Below are 22,151 nucleotides of genomic sequence, written 5' to 3'. Positions count from 1 at the left end.
AAAACAGCCCTGACCCATCGAGACATGCACTACACTAGACCTCTGAAGGTATGCTGTGGTATCTGGTACCAAGCCGTCAGTATCAGGTCATTCAAATCCTGTAAGCTACGAGGTGGGGCCTCCATGGATTGGACTTTCCAGCACATCCCACAGATGCTGGTTTGGATTAACATCTGGAGAATTTGGAGGCCAAGTCAAAACCTGAAACTCGTTGTGTTCCTCAAACCATTTTTCTAGTGTGGCAGGGTGCATTATCCCACTGAAAGGGGCCACTGCCATCAGGGAATATTGTTTCTATGAAGGGGTGTACTTGGTCAGCCACAATGTTTAGGTAGGTGGTATGTGTCAAAGTAACATCCACATAAAATGGCAGGGCCCAAGGCTTCCCAGCAGAACATTGCCCAAAGCATCACACTGCACTGCAATTCACTTCACCTCTCGGTGGTCATAATGTCATGGCTGATCGGTGTATGTAGTCTGCCATTAACAATCTTTCCATATGAGAATGCTAGTTGCCCGACTTTCATGCTAATTTCATAAACAACAATACACTTTATGTATAAAGGTTTGGGAACACCTGGCCATCACACCTACATGAGCTTCATGGATATCCCATTCCAAAACCATGGCCATTAATATGGATTTGGTCCCACCTTTATACCTATAGCAGCCTCTACTCTTGAAGAAGGCTTGTGACAAGACTCTGGAGTGTGTCTGTGGAAACTTGTACTCGCTCAACCAAAAGGGCATATGTGACATCAGGTATTGATGTTGGAGGAGAAGACCTGGCTCACAATTGGTGTTCCAATTAATTCTCAAATTGTTCAGTCGGGTTGAGATCAGGGCTCTGTGTGGGCCAATAGAGTTCCTCCACAACAAATTCATCAACCCATGTCTTTATGGAGCTTGCTTGAACAGCTGGAACAGAAAAGGGCCTTCACCAAACTAATACTACAAGGCAGCAAGCACACAATTGTCTAAAATGGCTTTCCATGCTACAGCATTAACAGTACCTTTCACTGGAAACCCCTAATCTCACTAATTTGGAGGGATGTCCTCATACGTTTGGTCATATAGTTATAATTTTCGAGTTGTTGACCCCAAATAAATGAGAACATTTAGAGTTGTGACTTCACAGAGTTCATACATGGTCTGCTAGGCAACCAGTATTTTCAAAAGGTGGTCAGTAAAAGCAGGTTTCCTTTAAAGCTTCTGTGCTACCCAATGGGCAAGACATTCGGGTATTGTACAGACAGGCAATTATATAAGTGCTATTGTGCCTTGCATCTCTCTCCCATCCAGAAATCTTATTTTTGAAGCAGAATGGCAGAGAGAGCAGGACAATAGTGTCCAACTCTGGTCTCTTCCATCCCACGGGCACCAACAGCCCAGATGGACATCTCAGACACATGGCAACACAATTAAGAAAAAAAAAGTCTGAAACATACATACCAGAGGGCTTGGGTTTATTGAGGATTTCCTGAGGCTTCTGGCTTGCATTGAATGTAGGTGACTTAGTCTGGCCTGGAAACCTGAAGACAGGAAATAAACAGGACCACATTAATTATTAATGATGAGGCGGATAATTACTCAAACTGCATCTCAACATCTCACTGAGTGACATTTTTTATTTAAATAAGCATGCGTAAAAGGGGCAGTACAGGAGGGATGCTGATTGCAGAGTGTTCTAGCCTCACTTTCTGTCAACTGGCACATCTGCCACGCACTGTGATATTAGGTCCAATGTAAAGGTAAATAGTGGACCAGGAACCCAACCCAGACCTGCTTTAGTCCTCCAAGAAACCATGGGAAAAAAAAAGATTATACCCATCAAAAATGATCACAGTGGAGATAAAAACTACCACCAATGGACTTAAAGAAAACAAAAATGCAACATATTGAACATCCCTGTACAACTCAAAAGGACAGTGCCCACATAGCTGATATTTGAAAGCTGGACAAATGTGTATGACCAGTGTCTAAGTGCTGACAATATATGCTCTCTATGAGCACCTGCGAGTATACAACACTATATAAAATGAATTCTTAGTTAACGGAGATGCAAACGACTACATGGATCTCTTGTTTGATACTGTTATGCACCCCTAAGAGCTGGGAGACAGGGTGTGATCATGAAGTGAGGCAATACCAGGACAGTAGGAACTATAAAACCTCAGAGGGCCTCTCAGCATTGAGAGTAGGGATGCACCGATATATCGGCAGCCGAAACATATTGGCCGAAAATGGCACTTTTGGCTAAATGCCGAAAGTGCCATTTTTCTACAGATATAGCGGTGCATCCATTCTTTCTCTCCTCCCCGCTGGGCACTGCTCTGTGTCCCAGCAGGGAGGAGAGAAACTGTCACAGGTGGCCCAGCGCTGTGGGAGGAGAGCGATGTGAGCGGTCGGCGTCTCTCCTCCCCGCACCGCTCAGCCTCCTGTCACAGATCAGGAGAGCGGTGTGGGCGGAGACAGCCAGCGCTGTCACAGGAGGATGAGCTCTCCTCCCTGCACCGCTCGCTCAGCCTCCCATGACAGCAATCGCTGAGTGTTTGTACATAATTGAGGACATGGTATGTGTACTATATCCTCAATTATGAATGAATGGGAAGTGATCTATATCACCTCATGTTCATTCATGATTGTGGATATAGTAAACACACAATTAACCGATTAATCGAACTTAATAATCGGCTAATCGATTTTGAAAATAATCGTTAGCTGCAGCTCTACTGCAAAGTATTCTTATCTTTAAGCAGGTCATCGTTAACATTCTAGTGTGTGTGTGTGTGTGTGTGTGTGTGTATGCATGCATGTGAATTTGGGACCTTACATAGTAACATCCTTGAAATGTACAAGTGAATGTACAATATATAAAGTGCTGCATAAAATGACGGCGTTATACAACTGCCAATAATAATAATAATATATAATAGTATATGATTTTCCAGGGGTTTGGCGGGAAACCCACTTTAAATCATGGCAGCTGTACTGTATAGCAAACACTACGTTCTGTCTTGTTAAATGCTAAACCAAAACACACAGACATGAAATAGAAGAACCTACCTCTCTGTGCAGATGGTGACATGAGAGGGAAGGAGCCAGTTAGGATACTCTCAAATACCGGGTCAGGGAGCTCCCTGCCTATTTCTGTGGATTCTTCCTGTTCCCACCAAGGTATAACTCCGGTGATGCCGCAGGCTCCTCCAGATTCTCCTTCATAGAACCAATCGCTCTGTTCATCGTCACCTGCAACACAAATCAGAGGCAAATAATATGAAGCCTGTATGTGGGCAGTGACCACAATTTACTAAACACACATGCACACATGCCTTAGTCAAAATTGATACTACACTAGACTGTACTAGCCACCCCACCACCACCTCCCACAGCTGCTTACTTAGTTCTAGAACCACAACCTACTGTTATCTGTCTTGCCTAGAAAAACTTCTTCAGTGCACTCAAAGGCTTAAAGAATAAAGCTGGCCGTACACCTATAGATTTTCTGTAGATTTTCTATGGTCAGATGGAGAAAGTGCAACAGATTCCTCCATCTACGCTACACTGTGTGAATGGAGGAATCTCCCACCGGGGCAAAGCTTCAGCATCTTGCTAGTCGACCCCACTGGCTGTCAAAATACCTGAACATTGCCTGCATCCAATCAGATTGCTCAGGTATTTTAAGAGCCAGCAGGGCTGACTGGCAAGATACTGAAGCTTGGTCCAGCCGGGGATTCCTCCATCCACACAGTTTAGTGAAGATGGAGGAATCTGTTGCACTTTTTCCACCTGACCATAGAAAGTCTGCAGATATTCTAAAGGTGTATGGCCAGCTTTACTCAGAAATTATCTTAACCCTTGCAGTGGGATTACCCCCCGGTGCTTGTTTTCATCTAGGGACAAAAATAACAAAGATATACTCAGCTGAACCTTGGAGACGGTTGACTGCTAGCCTCTAGTCCAGGGGTAGTCAAACTCCGGCCCTCCAGCTGTGGTGAAACTACAAATCCCATGATGCATCTCTCTCTGGGAGCCATGTCTGTGGCTGTGAGAATCTTGCAATGCCTCCTGGGATTTGTGGTTCCACCACAGCTGGAGGGCTGGAGTTTGGCTACCCCTGCTCTAGTCCCTGCAGCCTCGCTCCCCCTCCACTCTGGCGGTCCAAGGCACTGTGAGTAATCACATCCTATACAGTGTGTAGGGCGGGAAGACACCAACCGGTCAGGGATCAGGGACCGGTCTAGCAGCCTACTGTTAATTTCCTCCCTAGACAAAAACGAGCATGTGACTCTTGCAGTGCGGGGGTAGCCCTACTGCACAGGTTAAGGTTATTGTGCCTGGAGTTCTTCTTTAGCTTGGCCATATATTGAGACTTCATATCCAGCCCGGAAGTGATGGGAAATCTCTCCAACAATGACACAGATAAAAGCATGGAACGTTGCGCTGAGTCACCTGCACTCCATACAGCGTATGGACCTCTTTGTACTTTTTGTTGTGGTGCTCGCCGTGATATCATGGATGACGCTGTGTTCCTCCAGATCACAAAGCAAAATCACCAGCACTCAACAGGACGAAAGCGTGAACCATTATTGTGTTTATTAAGATATGTCATGTCACCTGTGTCATAAAGCCAACGTTTCGGGGCCACGCAGGACTATTTAGCCCTGAGAAAGGGACAATGCGTGGCCCCGAAGCGTTGGCTTAATGACACATGTGACATGACGTATCTTTAATAAATGCAATAACAGTTTACGCTTTCATCCTGTTGGGTACAGATAAAAAGCAAACACATTTTAAGAAGGTAGTGATGAAGGGCCACATCATCCGACAATGTTTTTATTACTGCCTGTGCCTTCTTGTTCCTGTGACAGCACCCCACAATTCTTGTACGTGTGTCACAGGAACAGGAAGGGAGGGAAAATCCCCTTTAATGAGGTCACAAGCAGAAATAGAAAACCTAACAGGTTGCTTTAAGCATAAACCCTTTGTCAGCCCTCTGCCCATGCAAGATGGGTCTAATGCTCGTTTAGTGTAGAGCAGTAGTGGTCAATTTACTTAATATAGGGGCCCCTGACACCGCCATCATATTCACTGAGGGCTGGTGCACACCTGGGCGATATTGCACAAAACAGAGATGTGCATGTAAGTCAAATCAGCCTGTTCACATATTTGCTTTACGTCACACGGCCAAAATCGCCTGTCGTGCAAAGAGGTGGAGGAGCCATTTTCTGGCAGGTGTCACGCAGTTTGACATCGCTTTGCATTAAAAACCGAACAGTTCAAAAGCAAAATCGTGCAAACAAAAACAAGCCACAATATATGCCTTTTCGAACCCAATGATGAAGCAATGTATGTTTGTCTTCTCCTCTCTCTTTCTGAACTAACAGTCATTTATGGTTTGTTAAATTGTTGCTATCATGACTATTGATAGTGTCATAACTGTTTAATATTCGTTGTTGACTCATACACGTCTGTAACCATGTATAACACATGTTCTCTACTGTATTGAGCATATACCGAGTTATTATGACTTCTTCTCATATGTATCTGAATTGAAAACTCAATAAATATTACATGCATAAAAAAATAAAAAAACAAGCCACAACCGCGCAATCGCCTAGGTGTGAACCTAGCCTAAAAGTAATGCTAAATAGACCCGTTAGAGACTGCAGAAAGGCATCAGAAGATGGTCGGAGACTGGGGACATGCCATAAGAGTTGTTGGAGACCGCAGACATGCTTCAGAAGATAGTCACAGACTAGAGACAGATTGCATGAGGCTGATTACCGATAGAGCCCTACAAGTCCCCTTAAAAATGACTTGTGTATCTCTCGGCAAGATCCATTATAAAAATTAAAAAGAGAACAGGAATGGACAGCACAAAAATAAGTCAAAATAAATCAAATCATTTAACAACTAGAACCCAATCTAAAAAATATTTTCCTTTACTGGCTACAGTAAGTCAAAACACTGAATACTGTCTGCTTTTTGGGGGGGGGGGGGAGAGAGAAATCATTTTTTTTTTTAAACAACCAATCGATTAATTGAAAAAAATAATCGGTCAACTAATCGTTTATGAAAATAATCGTTAGCTGCGGCCTTGGTCTGCAGGGACACTAAAGCCCACACAGTAGGTGTCAAAGGGCCGCTGTTTAGGCACCAGGGTCTAGCGGGCATAAAGTTAGTAGAATTACTTAAATTATTCCTCGCTCTCCCGGGCCACTTTTCATTGTATGTGAGGACCCGCTCATCATTCTAAGCCTGGAGCAGTACTAGGGGAAAGAACTGAAGGAATAGGATAAATATTCCTCTCTGTTAATCCATCTAGACTAAACAAGACTTATTATATTGGGGGGGAGGGGGGCTACAAAATAGGATTTTTATAAACTGACCGGAGTTAAGCTTTAAAGAGGCTGATTTGCATCCTTTTACTCCCGAAATCCCTTCCATCAAAGATCTCTCTCTCCACGCATTTAGATGTGAGCGCTTACACCTTACTGCATATAGACAAGGCTTTAATTACATCTAACCGCTGGATGTCTGTGACAGATAATCATATGTACAGTAATATTATGTAAACAATGATTTGCCCAAATAAGAATCATTAAAAGTCTAACATAAGCACATTAGATCCGCGAATTATGCTCCTGTCACAGCGCGGAAATCCTGCAATGTTTGGTCTTCTCCGACAGTATTAATTAGAAGGCGTAAAATGTTCCACTAATTAGCACGTTTCAATTAGACTTCACAGTATAAATGTTTCAGTACCTTGGCGTCCCTCGTCGTTCGTAAACAAGCCGGCGTCGCTGCTGCTAATGCTGCTGGATTCGCTAACAAAAAAAAAAACACAAAAAGTGAGAACAAAACGATCAATCAGGGCAGACAAAAATATACAGAATTCAAAGTCGTTTTCCCTTTTTTCTGTGCCCAAAAAAAGGGAAAAAAAGTCAAATGTGTTTGTAATCAGGCTGCAAATGCCACGCTTTTATGAACTGCCGAGCATATTATTTTTGGCACATAAAACCTCAGGACTCTAATGGGGCACTGACAGGGAGCCAGATGTGTCTGCATGGAGGTGCTGACACAAGTGATGAATTTTATTATTTGCCTCCATCAAATGCTCGCTGCTCCCTTTTTAATGCCGAGCCATTCGGTGTGATCTCAGAAGACGGCTGCTCCAGGAGGGAGCAATGTTGGCTGGAAGTGTCTGCTGGAGACCTTTCCTTTTGCAAATAAAAACACACAGGCCTGAAAAAAAGAGAGAGATTAATCTTCGCCAAGCTGGAAAGTTGTTCCCAGCAACGATCAGCAACTAGACAAGGTTAGCTGAACTTCTAATTATTATGAGGACACAAAAGTCTACCCCATCCAGGAACATGATTGGGGGCTATGACAGGGCTGGACCAACCCAGGAAGCAGGTAACAAACATACGCACAACTGACACCTGAGACTTTTCTATTTCTCTATTGTTATCAAATTAAGGCACAATGAATAAACCATTAAATAATGAAATACTCATTTCCCAGACCTTCTCTCACTTCCATCTTCCTCATTGCTGCCCACATCATAGCTCCCTATGTCGATAATATGAGTACTTTCTATATTATTGTCCTTCACATTCCTCTCTCTAGTCTCTCTCTAATTCATGATATTTTTCTTTCCTTTTAAAATGATCAGTGATCCATCTTCTCTTTCTTCGTTATTGGTTACTAATTTTGTGAGCCATTATATTATTATATGAATATATACTCTGCACATGTTTTCTGTACTTTTCCATTCCTTGTACGCTTCATTTTTCAATAAAGTTATGCTACAAAAAATGAAACAAAAAAAATAATAATAAAGAAATGCAGGCAGCTTTTGCTGCAAAACTGACCCTCCATTCGAAACTGTCCACCATAGACCTTGTTTTATGCCACTACATGTACTCAGTCTTCCAGGTTAAAGTGACACTAAACTCAGGAGTTAAATCTTAAAAATACAAAAGTACTTTGTGTCTCACTCGGCTGTGGATCCTCAAATCATCTCTGAATTGGTGCTGTCACTGTCCTTCCTTCTGGAGGGTGACTACTTTTGTTCCCCATGGTCCCTGTGTGTGTTGTAAAGTAGCCACCACTCCAAGCTCACTCCTGTGATGGACTACAATCTCAATACAAATCAGTAAACCAAATGTGAGATTGTAGTCCATCACTGGAGTGAGCTTGGAGCGATGCCTAGCCGGATACTTCCAGTATCTTGAAGCCGGGCAGCGTGTCATTACACGCTGCCCGGCTTCCTAATTGGCCGGGAAGCTGGCTCCATGCTCTCTCGTCATCTCATGGTCGGAAGCTGGCCAATCAGGAAGTCAGCCGCCGTGTACTGACGGGGCGCCAGGCTTTCTGATTTGTCGGGATGCCGGCTTCATGCTTCCTCGTCATCTCATGACGAGAGAGCATGGAGCCGGCTTCCCGGCCAATCAGGAAGCCAGGCGCCGCGTCATTACACAGCGCCCGGCTTCCTGATTGGCCAGAGAGCCAGCTCCATGCTTTCTCGTCACCTAGTGACGAGAAGCCTGGGGACGGCTTCCCTGCTAATCAGGAAGCCAGGTGGCGGAGTCATTACACATCAGTATCAGTACCGAAATACCAGTATTGATGCATCCCTAGAAAAAACCCAGGGAGGAATTAACTAATATTTACCCAATAATGACCACAGAGCATACAGGGGTCAAGGCAGTTTCAAGCTTCTAGGTGTGATAGTCAGATGTCCACAAACATTTTACCATACATAGTGTATTTTAGTTTTGGAAGGGCACTTTCCTCATGGATCACACCAATGGCAAGATTTGTCCAAAGTGGTATGTGTCCTTGCCCTTCCCCAAATAAAGTACAAAGAATTCATGCCTAGCATCAATTTCTACCCCTCATGTCACCCCCAAGTACAACCTGTCACTCATGTTCTCGTCCGACCCCTTCTGTTCTTCATACTCCATCTTGTCTTTGTTTCCAAGCCCCATTTCTTCTGCTTCCACCACAACTCCCTCATCTAGAACTTCATGCCCATGTTTTGGTGGAGCAATTTTCCTTTTCTTCACTTTGCTCTTCATTATGTCCAGGTGCTGATAATGTTTGCTGTCAGTGTCTATTGTCTGGTCGCGACTTTGAGGCAGAGACAACGAGCTAGTAACATCTGCGGGAGGGTCTACAGCCATCCGTTTTACTTTCCTTCTCCTTCGTAGGGTTCTGCTCGCCAAAGTGTCCGCAACTAAGTCAGACTCGTGCCACAAAGGCCTTTTATTCCGTATATTATTGATGTTTGAGGTTGGTCTCCTTTTGGCTAATAAGAGCTGGTCGTCAGAGTCGCTGTCTTTTTTGTTACTGCCAACGCTCTCCCGATAGTCCTTGCTCTGGTCTTCCAAACTGGAGTCGGAGCCATCACTAAGGCAGTGCCCAGACTCCCAGGGATGATGGGTATTGTCAGAACGCCTTTTTCGTCCTCTCCTTTTGCGCGCTTGGCGCTTCAGGAGGCATGAGATGCTGCGGGAGTGATCCCCGGTGTCAGCAAAACATCCTCTGGCTTGCTCGGAGCTTTCTTCCAGCGCTGACACAAGATCATGGACAAGCTCTTCCATAGTCCTACTGAAATGCCTGTAAAAAAAAAAAGAACCATATTACCATAAGAGAAGACAAAACTTCACAGGGAAGGTATAGTGATTTCAGATACAGTTATTATTGCAGTTTATCTTTTTTTTTATGCTTGCTTTATATTTTGTTATCTTACCTATAGGAATTTGCAAACTAGACACTAATGGTGGCTCTGTATTTCACTACAAGAGCTCAAAGCTGCCTTCCTAACAGCTGTTGAGATAAGAGATCAGCCACACAGGGAGTGCATTGTCTTCAATGAGGAAGTTCAGGGAAGCGTAGCTAAGAGACCTGGAAGCAGCTGTTTGGAAACATGACTGTAAGTGCTTGGGCAAAAATATAAAGAAATTTATCCTCTATTGCTGCTTTGGTGACAACTCCAGATTTATCCTCACTTTCAAGGGGAACCAGGACGAATAGACGGGCGAATCTTCCCAGGGCACAATAAACAATATAAACCTGACAAATGTTCTAACCAATCTAATTGGCTTTACAAACACTTTAAATTCATTACACATATAGATGAGATAAGCTGATCTGTTTTACCCATATACTTTATCTCACTAGCATACCATAGCTAGAAAGGTTTGCATTAGAAAGGTCTGCTCCCATGTATCAATAGGACATTTCCTTCTAGTGGTTTATGTGTCAGTCCCTAGGATGTAATGGTGGGGGACTGACAGACATAGCACACCTCCCACTGTCGCCCAATGATCTAAAGGTGGGGTGGGCAAAGACAAATTATTTTGATTGCTCTTTTAGGGAAATTAGCTAGTCTCCATATTTCCAGCCCTCTCACCTTCAGAAAATGATTTTTCTTATACAGCCATGTAACAAATTTAGTACACCCCATGGAAACTCTTGACTTTTTCAACATATTTGAATAGGCAAACATTAGCTCTTTATTCAAACAGTTCCTACTAGGGATGCACCGATACTGGTATCGAGGGAGCATGGAGCCAATCAGGAAGGCGGACGGCGTGTATTGAGTTGCCGCCCGACTTCCTGATACTGGAAGTAATGGTATCAGGATAAGTATCGGGAGCATTAGGGCGAGTACTAGTACGCACCCAAATACTCTGTATCGGCACCGATACTAGTGTCGGTTAGGGCAGCCAATTATTAACTTTGATTAATCGATTAGGCAGGGGAGGAACGAGGTGGGGCAGAGGAGGAATGCGGCCGCAGCGGAAAATTGCAGAGTCACAGCGGTCTCTCCTCCCCACTGATGCCGGCTCAAGTGGTCTGTGTCCCCGCTGCTTTTGCCGGTACAGGCGGGGAGAGGTTGAAAGGGACACAGACCACTGCAGCCAGCACTAGTGGGGAGGAGAACAGAAGAGCAGAGCCAGGGCAACTAATTGAAAATCAACTAATCGATGATGAGAATCGTTACCAACGATTCTCATTTTCGATTATAATCGATTAGTTGTTGCAGCCCTAGTATCAGTACTCGATACTAAAAAAAACGGTATTGGTGCATCCCTAGTGCCTACAGATAAAGGTGATATACTGTAATAGGAACACATTTGCCTTTTCAATCATTTATTCAGCAAAAATATCAATAAATGTAATGGTGTACTAAGGAAAAAGGAAGTACATCCTTGGCATCAAAAGCTCATCTTGCCCCCTTTAGTAGAACTGACTTCTTGCAGACATTATCTATAACTGCTCTCACGCTGCCTAGGGTATTCCTCCCTTTGAGGCCCCCGGTAGAGATGATGGACGGTATGTGATGGCAGGGCTAAATACAGCCACCCACCTCATCCCCGTCCGTCTCACGTCGACCCACCTCCAGGTACTCTATATAGATGAATCCGATCCCCTGAAGAAGCTTGAATGCGAAACGCGTAGGGATAAATCATGTTGGGATGAATTTTGATAAACCGACCTTGTAGATTAACAATGAATGGATCATTTGGAAGGAATCATGGCTGATATTTATCAGAATTGTATCAAATTGTTTTATGTATTTTGGGCTACCTATTAAGAAGGGAAGAATCATGTTGGTTAAAACTGGGGTATTATATCGACCAATGTATGTAACAATGATATTTATGAATTTTATGAATTGAAAACAATTTTATTTACAATAAATTTGATATATTTTTACGCATGGTTCGATGTATATCTCTCCACAAACCCTTTCTTTTTCTCCTTTTTCTCTGCATTATCTATAACTGCCCAAGCAGTTAACACTTTTTTGTTAACACTTAATGCTAAATTCCTTTGTTCCTTTAACAACATTTCAATGGAATTCAAATCAGGGTTGGACTATGCCAGTCCATAATCCTCTATTTCTACTTTTTGAGCCATTCTTCGGTGGATTTGCTAGTGTGCTTTGGATCATTATTGTGTTAGCTATGCATTTCCAATTCAATTTTCACCTTTGGACAGATGGTCTCACATTCTTATGAAGCATACTTTGATACCATACCAATGTATAGCTGAAACTTGAGATGTGGGTGGACAGCTGAATTCCGGGCTAGAGAAACATTTACTCTTGCAGTGAGGCCTGCTTCTGGAGAGGGTCTGAATATTCCCCCTGCGCATAAAAGAGGATGTCTGGCGGCCCTGAACATGAAGCAAGATACTGTAATGTGAAAGCTGGAAGCCACAGTACATGAGATTGTGGAGCTCCCCACACAGTTCCAGTGCAGTGCTCCTGCTATGCCGGAGGAAACCCTTTAACTGATCATCTATGAAGAGGAGCTGGATTCAAAGATCTGGGCTGCAGCGTTTCCTGAGAATTGTAGGTAGAGCTACGTTCCTTCATATCTGTAAAAAATAAGTCAAGGCAACTGGACTTGCTGTATTATTCTTTAAGACGTTTCACTGGACATCCGACCAGCGTTCTCAATTCAGAAAGACTTTTACAAAAAATTATCTGGGAATAAATATGGTGAATGTTGCTCCAATCCATATAACCTGTCAGTCACAACCAGGTGTTGGTGGCATTTGCATAATTGGAGTCTAGGAAGTGTTATTAACCTGCCCAGAGAGAGGTGTTAAAACAGCATTGTATGTGGCAGATAATAGTTGTGGTTTGGAACAACATTCACCATATTTATTCCCTGAGAATTTTTGTACAAGTCATTCCGATTTGAGAAAGCTGGTTGGATAACCGGTAAAACGTCTTCAGGAAAAATACAGCAAGTCCAGTTGCCTTGACTTATTTTTTACAGATATACCATGACCTGGATGAATGAGAACCTTCACAGACATGTTCCTTCATGTACTGTCCTGAAAGACGATCTGGGCAAGGTCTTTCAAAGCGTTGATATTGTTTTGTATAGGGATTTACAGTCCTGCTCCAAAGAAGCTTACGAGACAATGTCCTTACCATTAACATAAACATACTCCAGCATAGGAACTCAGGTCCCCAGCACCAGAAAGATAATAGTGCCACTTTGTTGGTCATTATTGGTCTGCAGATTCCCTTTTCTACCACAGAACAGTAAATCGTGAAAAGCTTTGGAAGAGTTGTCTATATTTTGCGTGCAGAACCCATCAGTGTCACCTGATTACTGTTCAACGTTCAAAGCCTATCGCTGGAACACATGAGCCCCATCCTCTGTGCTCTTCAACAATGCAGTCTGTCTGGCAAGCGTCTTTCCCTGCTGGGATATCATGGAGAGCAGGACACAACCAGAAGCCAAAAAGCCTTTCAGGCATGAGCTATTGTGTCTATGAAGACATTATCCAGTTTGGCATTAGCGAGGGTAACGTGCACAAAAGGGCTCGGTGAACAAATCGTCCATTCACAAATTTGTATTATAGCAATTTATTAGCCTCTATCAAGTTCTGCACAGCCATCACTACATATAATAACGGGTTATCTGCGAAGGATTGGCTTTACAGGCGAAGTGTATGCATTGGACAAATGTGATGCGTGATCAAGTAGGGAAACACAACAGTGAGCATTTCAACAGAAAAAGGGGTTATAGTTTTAAATGCAATATCTTATTCTTTTACTTTTCCAGACAAATATTTAAGGACAAAGGGATCCAGAGACATAAGATGATCATCAGATCCAGTGGAGAATCACGAAACATCCACAGATGTATGCAGAGAGCAGAAGGACGCTGGGCCGTGTGATCTCAGAAGAAGAAATTACCTCCTGGATATATTCTATTGGTCAGTCACTATTACTCCCCTGACTTAAAAGTTTCCCTAAACTCAGGAGTTAAATCTTAAAAGTACATTCAAGTATCTTAACTATTAACAAAAATGTATCTTATTTGTGTATCACTCGGCTGTAGATCCTCAAATAATCTCTGAATTGGTGCTGACACTGTCCTTCCTTCTGGAGGGTGGCTACTTTTGTTCCCCGTGGTCCCTGTGTGTGTTCTAAAGTAGCCACCGCTCCAAGCTCACTCCTGTGATGGACTACAATCACAAATCAATGAGCTACATCAGTACAAATTAATAAACTATATGTGAGATTGTAGTCCATCCTGGGAGCGAGCTTGGAGTGGTGACTACTTTACAACACACACAGGGACCATGGAGGACAAAAGTAGTCACCCTCCAGAAGGAAGGACAGTGTCAGCACCAATTCAGAGATGATTTGAGGATCTACAGCCGAGTGATACACAAATAAGAGTCATTTTTGTTAATAGTTAAGGAGCTTGAATGAATTTTTAAGATTAAACTTCTGAGTTTAGTGTCACTTTCAGGGCCGGTGCACACCTAGGCGACACCTCACCGCGTGACAATGGTGCACGATTCCGCTCAGATTGCCACACGATCAGGAGTCGCCTAGGTGTGCACCGATAGCGCTGTTGGTGCCATTATCTTCTAAAGGCAAGCCCATTCCTGCCGGGCGGATCGCGGGGTTTACCGCCGCGATTCTGCCTGTGCTTTTAAAACAGCTGCGCGTCGTGTATCGTAAAAAAAAAAAAAGGTACTTGCCTGCCTGCATTGTGCAGGCCCGCGCGATTCGCATAAGTCTGCACCGGGCCTAAGGCTGGGTTCACACCTAGGCGAATCGAATATGCGCGTTTGTCACGCGTTTCTACCACGATTCGCGGTTAAAAAACGCGCGACAGATGTGCGTTTCCAAGGGCTACTTGGCTGTATCCCAATGGAAACGCGCGACAAAAACGCCCCAAAGAAGCTCCTGTACTTCTTTGGGCGTAGGACATTTTGTAGCGCGTTCATACAGCCTGTAATACGCCCAGGTGTGAACCATACCCATAGGAAATAATGGGATTTCGGTGTTTGAGCGTTTCGCAGAGCGTTCGAACGCGCTAGAAAACGCCCAGGTGTGAACCGGCCTAAGGGTTAGTTCACACCAGATGCAGTTGTGATGCAGTCCGTTCAGTTTGGCAGCTGCATCAAAATCGCATCATAATGCTTTCCAATGGGATTTCTGGTGCTCTGTTCACACCAGTGCAGTCCGAAAAAATACTGCTTGTCGCAACGGAATGCATCAAAACGCATCAAAAAAGCATGCAAAAAAAAAAAGAAGCAAGCATGCAAAATTCGCCCATTTTAAGCGAAAACATTTTTTACAAAGTATACTGAGACGCCACAGCTGACGCCAGCTGCGTGACTGACAGCTGGCTCTGCCTATCTAGAGGCAGAGCCAGCTGTACCCGCCCCCTCCCCCGTCTGTTCCGTCAGTCAGCGCTGGCGAATCGGAGCAGGGAGGGGGAATCAAGCCCCTCCCCTGTCACGGCAGAGCCGTGACAGGATCGAGAGGTGAGTGAACGCCGGTATGTGTTCGCTCACCTCCCGATCTACTGAGCTGACCTGTGACAGTCTCATTGTCGGCTAGAACTATGAGGTGAGTGAAAAGCACTCACCTCATAGTTCTCCTTTGAACCTACCGAGCAGACCGATGCATAGAAGAGGCTGTGTCCCAAAGTTAGGGATGTCAGGCTTTTCATGGAAAAGTAGAACCAGGATCAGCGGGATACACAGACAAACAGGCAAGGTCTCTGCTTCTACCTTACATTTAAGATCTTATATTAAGAAAAAATACACGCATATTCACTGCTCCTGTTTTGTCCACACCCCAACACCCATCTAATCTGCCACTTTAGCCCCCCAACAAACAAAAAAACAAGGTATGGGGAAAACATGTGACCCTTCCCTCTGCTTTCCAAAAATGAGCAGTTAGTCCACGAGTGCCTAATAGCTAGGCCCGGGGGTTGTCAGATAGGGGGTTGAAGGAAGTTTGTTCAGTCTCCTATAGGTTCCAAAAACTGCTTACACGGCTAAATTGGTGAAGGATGGATATAAGACAGGGCACCTGATACTGAGACACTGGTTGGCAGATCCCCATCTCTGGGAAAACCAAAACAAAAAAAGTACCCAGCACTACCCCTGCACTGCAAAAGTTGAGTGCTTGTTTTTGTCTAGGGACTGAAGTATAGAACCTTTACTTACCTGATCCCTACCGCCCAGGTGGGGAGCGGTCAGCGCTCTTCTTTTTCCCCTCCACTCCGGATAGTGGAATGTCCCGTAGCGCCTTCACGTCTAATGCAGGTTTGTTGAATCTGCAGTAGACGTAGCAACGTCAGCAGTCCTGGAGCCCCAAGGGTGAAGAGTCTGCGGGGATCAGGTAAGTAAATCTACTTTACTTCAGCCCCTAGACAAAATGAAGCACTTGGCTACAAGGGTCTTTGACCGGAGACAGGCTTTATGGAAGGGCTAGATAAAGCCCAGGATTCAGGTAGCCAATTCGCCCTAAAAATGAAAGTTGGCACCTAGTTTTTTTCTAGTTGTTGTCAATGGAGCTGTACCTGTGACAGTCTCATTGTCACAGGTCGGCTTAGAACTATGACGTGAGTGGAAATCACTCATGTCATAGTTCTCCTTTAAAAAAAAAACCTGCTGGCTTCTGGATTGGACAGACTGGCTCCTGATTTCCATACTGATGTGTCCACCAAACCCATTTACTAGAATATCCTATAGGCTTGAACATGTTAATATAATTTCAAAAGTCATCTTCAACTTTTATTAAAATAATACCTGGTGATTCTGCTATTAAAGAGGAACTCCAGGAATTACAAAACTAACCCTTGCAGTAGGGCTACCCCTGCACTGCAAGGGTTCAATACTTGTGGTCTAGGGGTTCAAATACAGCAGATGCACTCACCTGGCTCTCAATTCCGCCTGGCTGGCAGACTGGTCCCCTCTTCCTCCTCTCCCTGGGTTCCAGTGGTCTAAGGACCGCTGACATTATAAGGGATGCAGCGAAACTTCGGCCGAAAATGGCACTATGGACAAAATGCCGACAGTACCAAAATAGCCGAAAATTTGGCAGAAAATTCAGTGCATCCCTAGCTTCTCTCCTTACCGCTGGGCACCATTCTGTGTCCCCTCCGATCCCCACTGCTCTCCCCCGCCTGTGCTGGCAGAGGCAGCGGGAATCGGAGGGAACACAGACCGGTGCCCAGCAGAGAGGAGAGAAGCTGTCAGGATGTTGAGTATTAGCCCTCGTTCACACCTGACCGTTTTGTAGCGCGTTCTACGCTCGACGAACGCTCTACAAAACGGTCAAAAATATACATTGCATTGTAGTCAATGGTCTCGTTACCAACTTGCCGTATTTCTGCCCGTCCCTAACGCCCTACAAAACGGCCCACGCCTGAAAAGGTCCAGGTACTACTTTGGGCCGTTTTGTAGGGCGTTTTCCATTGGGATACAGCCAAGTAGCCTTCGTAATCGCGCAACTTTTTTACCGAGAATCGCGGTAAAAAAACGGCGCGACAGACGCGCATATTCAATACGCCAAGGGATCTGTTTAGACCTCTGATGTTTCCCTAAAGCCCCCTCGACAGAAAAGTAAATAAATTTAAAAAAAAAAAATGTCTTTTTTTCCCCCCAATTGTGCTCTTGCGTTGTCACACAGGCTATCGACGGAGACTACAAGTGGCCCATTCAACACAGATCATGCAGCCAATGTTCAGCTGTCGTCACCATCAGGAAACCCACGCAATGAATCGCCATGCAGCCATCCCTGGGGCTTATGTCGACATGAAGTGGCTACGAAGAGGCTGCAGAAATTCAACAGCACTGATGAGAAGCAAAAGATGAAAAACAGAATTGGATGTTTTGGTATTTTTTTAAATGGCAGTTCTTTGTACTTTAAACCTATTTGAGGGTCCAGAACGGAAAACATGTTGGCGCAGCCCTACACGCTTTACTCATTTGCCTTGCCAGCAGAGCCAGCCAAGCTTCCCCACCGGTAATGCACATTTCAACTTCATTCTGATTCCAACACTGTTCTATTAGACCAGAAAGAAAACACCTTCAGTAATGTTCCCAGCACACCCCGGATTTATGGCCTAGCCAGTCTGAGTCACCATACAGAACTCTGCGAGCCTGCAATAACATAGATCCTTCACGTGACAGAACATTGATAAAGGGCCATGGATACCAAGTAATGTTTACAATCACAGAATTAAATATGATGTCATCGCAGAGACGGCCAATCACAGATCAACAACATAGTACCTCCTACAGAGATCAGACACAACTGCCTTAGTAATATCTGCTATGAAAATACAGGTGACACGTGTCTCATCCTTCCTGGTTATCAAATCTACAAGAGTGTTTCCTAAATAAAATCATTCATGTGCATGAGAATTGTATGAATGTCTGTTGTCTGCGTTTGGGAGGGTTTCCTACGAGTACTCCAATCTCCCCCCATAAACATACCTGTGAAGAAGAATAAAGCTGAATGGCAGTGAATCTGAGCGAAGACATTTCTAATGTACCATCAATGCTAAAGCACTACAACTGCCAGTGCCGGAGCAGTGTACCCAAACTCCACCATCAGGGAAGTGCACCCAAACCCCCACACAGGGGCAGAGCACACACACACCTACATTGGGGATAAGCACCCAAACCCCTGCACCAGCAGTGTACCCAAACTCCAGTGTAGGGCATCCAGACACCAGCGTCAGGGCAGGGCACCCAGACACCCACACCAGGGGTAGAGCATGCAAGCACCCACACCGGGGTAGAGCACGCAAGCACCCACACCGGGGTAGAGCACACACTCCGGGGTAGAGCACGCAAGCACCCACACCGGGGTAGAGCACACACTCCGGGGTAGAGCACGCAAGCACCCACACCGGGGTAGAGCACACACTCCGGGGTAGAGCACGCAAGCACCCACACCGGGGTAGAGCACACACTCCGGGGTAGAGCACGCAAGCACCCACACCGGGGTAGAGCACACACTCCGGGGTAGAGCACGCAAGCACCCACACCGGGGTAGAGCACACACTCCGGGGTAGAGCACGCAAGCACCCACACCGGGGTAGAGCACACACTCCGGGGTAGAGCACGCAAGCACCCACACCGGGGTAGAGCACACACTCCGGGGTAGAGCACGCAAGCACCCACACCGGGGTAGAGCACACACTCCGGGGTAGAGCACGCAAGCACCCACACCGGGGTAGAGCACACACTCCGGGGTAGAGCACGCAAGCACCCACACCGGGGTAGAGCACACACTCCGGGGTAGAGCACGCAAGCACCCACACCGGGGTAGAGCACACACTCCGGGGTAGAGCACGCAAGCACCCACACCGGGGTAGAGCACACACTCCGGGGTAGAGCACGCAAGCACCCACACCGGGGTAGAGCACACACTCCGGGGTAGAGCACGCAAGCACCCACACCGGGGTAGAGCACACACTCCGGGGTAGAGCACGCAAGCACCCACACCGGGGTAGAGCACACACTCCGGGGTAGAGCACGCAAGCACCCACACCGGGGTAGAGCACACACTCCGGGGTAGAGCACGCAAGCACCCACACCGGGGTAGAGCACACACTCCGGGGTAGAGCACGCAAGCACCCACACCGGGGTAGAGCACACACTCCGGGGTAGAGCACGCAAGCACCCACACCGGGGTAGAGCACACACTCCGGGGTAGAGCACGCAAGCACCCACACCGGGGTAGAGCACACACTCCGGGGTAGAGCACGCAAGCACCCACACCGGGGTAGAGCACACACTCCGGGGTAGAGCACGCAAGCACCCACACCGGGGTAGAGCACACACTCCGGGGTAGAGCACGCAAGCACCCACACCGGGGTAGAGCACACACTCCGGGGTAGAGCACGCAAGCACCCACACCGGGGTAGAGCACACACTCCGGGGTAGAGCACGCAAGCACCCACACCGGGGTAGAGCACACACTCCGGGGTAGAGCACGCAAGCACCCACACCGGGGTAGAGCACACACTCCGGGGTAGAGCACGCAAGCACCTACACACCTGGGGAGAGCACGCAAGCACCCACACCAGGGGTAGAGCACGCAAGCACCCACACCGGGGTAGAGCACGCAAGCACACACACCGGGGTAGAGCACGCAAGCACCCACACCAGGGGTAGAGCACGCAAGCACCCACACCGGGGTAGAGCACACAAATACCCACATCAGGGAAGAGCGCCCAAACACCAACATCCGGGTAGAGCACCCAAATACCCACGCCAGGACATTGTGGCAAAGAACCCGAACACCTTCACCTGTGGAGCCCCTTGGTTCCCAGGCTCTGTTTTTTACACACCTTTTCTTCAAAATCTTTAGCTAGACCCCTCCACAGCCTTACATCCTGCTGACACTCTGTTCACTGACTATGGCCACTGCATGAGTGGGAGGTGCACGAGTTACCTGGGAAATGAGCTGAGCGGGCCTCATGGACACAAACACTAAAACAGAACCGGCCCTTTAAGGTGCTCGGCTCTTATCCTCACTTCACTACCTATAGTACTCAGACTTTTTATACTTCACTGGCATAATGCTTGTTCCAAAGAAGTGACTAAGTAGTGAATCCAGGATGAGGAGGCAACCTGGAGCCTCACCAATGGCAGCTTCAACACTTCTCTCCTCACAAGTTCCTTTAAATCAACTGCAGAGCTGGAACGGGGAGGAAGCAGGAGACGCGGGGCGACAGATAGGTGACTGGATGACACAGAGGATGTTTTGTTTTTTTGCAGACTTGACACGGTCCGGTTACACAATTCAATATAGAACTTCCAAAACCAACATCAAACCCTGCTCATGGAAACATACGGACAAAGCTGAACTCCAGGCACACAGTAACAACACAGAATCATGTAATCATGAAATGTATATTTAAAAAAATATATATATATAAGCATCGTAAGTACCTGACTTTGACCTGGTAGAAGCAGCAGCCCCAGGAGCCAATCAGTTGTGCTGAAGTGCTCCGTGCTAACAATGAACATGCAAACAGGAGGAGAGATCAGAGGGACAGAGAGATGAGCTCTTCAGTGTACTGTTTCTCCTTTCACTGTCCATTCCCAGCCTTAGGAATAAACAATACCCAAAAGGGCTCGTTCACACCAGGTGCACTGTTCTGCATTGACCAACACAGGCGCACCGCAAGGACACTGAGAAAACAATTGTTCACGTTGTGCCCGTCCATGTCATACAAATGCGTTGGTCTGTGTTGGATGCGGCAGAGAATCAAACCGCATGTAAACAACCCGCACCAGAATGTACAAGTTACACGTCTGCTGTTACTAAACTGCAGCAGAGGAAGATCAGGCTTCCTCCCCAGCCAGACAGAGCCATGCTGTGTGGCAGAGCTATGTAAATCTGAGGACTGGATGGACAGAAATCTGTGTACTCAGCTGTGTGCCTGGAGTCAAGCTTTCAGATCTGTCATCTTCATCCTTGTTACCATTCCTACATAGTCGCCGACCTCGAACAAGAATGTGGCCTGGCAGACCTCAAAGATAACAGGCCGCCTGCTCTGCCCATGCGTGTCCCTAGTCAGTGACTAAGCCTGGAAGCAAGGATGAGGATGACAGGGCCTCCACCATTAACAAGCCAGCAATGTCAGCTTTCATATTACTAACCAGACAGGTACACATTATACTGAACAGGACAGAGAGCCCTGATCAGAAGGCGGGAAGGTGTTCCACTGCAGGGGGTAAGAGAGTCCCTGGCTGCACAAGGGGCCCTTAATGTGATAATGGGGGCCCTTGACTCTCTGGGGCCCCTAGTTATGTCATAGACACCTCATCGACCAACCAATCACTCACCAGCTGCTTCCCTTATTGGCTCGGATGTGTTTCCTGGCCACGCCAACCATGAACAAAGCTTGCGGGGTTCCCCCAGGATCACAGCCGAGTCGGGGCAGAGGACTGAGCCACCATGTCGCTTCCGGAGCACCAGTAAGAGACCTGAAGCAGAGGCCAGCGGAAGTCGGGGCATACCATTTCAACATGTTAGGAAACGAGCAACCTAAAGCTGACAAAAAGAAGAAAAATACAGAATTAACGTTTTCATTAAAAACTTTATTTATAAAAATAAATTTTATAGTCGCATTGGAGAGCATTTGGACAGAATGTATATTATTCCCCCCCGTGTTCAGTGGTACAGCTCCGTCTCCATGGAGACGCGTCTAGGCTTTAGCGCTCCGGAGCTGGGGAGCGGAAGCCGGAATGAACCATTTTAGCAAAATAAAACAACAAGTAACCTATTGCGTATTATCTATCCGTTATGATTTTATTATATGTCATTTAAATTA

At 46.1% G+C, this 22,151-nt stretch overlaps 1 protein-coding gene across 1 annotated transcript; it reads right to left on the bottom strand.

The window, feature by feature from the left end:
* Nucleotides 1-1,452: 1,452 nt before the first annotated feature.
* GPATCH2 (G-patch domain containing 2) lies at nucleotides 1,453-21,789 on the bottom strand (the record flags this gene model as incomplete). The annotated part of the gene is made up of 5 exons (XM_018567100.1): nucleotides 21,664-21,789; nucleotides 8,926-9,627; nucleotides 6,769-6,830; nucleotides 3,067-3,249; nucleotides 1,453-1,532 (listed from the first exon to the last, which is right to left on the bottom strand). Coding segments are annotated over exons 1-5 (1,077 nt in total), but the record flags the coding sequence as incomplete, so codon positions are not given.
* Nucleotides 21,790-22,151: the final 362 nt, after the last annotated feature.

This window comes from Nanorana parkeri, unplaced genomic scaffold (genome assembly GCF_000935625.1).
Source record: "Nanorana parkeri isolate BGI_ZX_2015 unplaced genomic scaffold, ASM93562v1 scaffold1006, whole genome shotgun sequence".
Lineage (NCBI taxonomy): Eukaryota > Metazoa > Chordata > Amphibia > Anura > Dicroglossidae > Nanorana > Nanorana parkeri.
The sequence above is the reverse complement of the archived record's forward strand: the minus strand, read 5'-3'. Positions and strand labels throughout refer to the sequence as shown.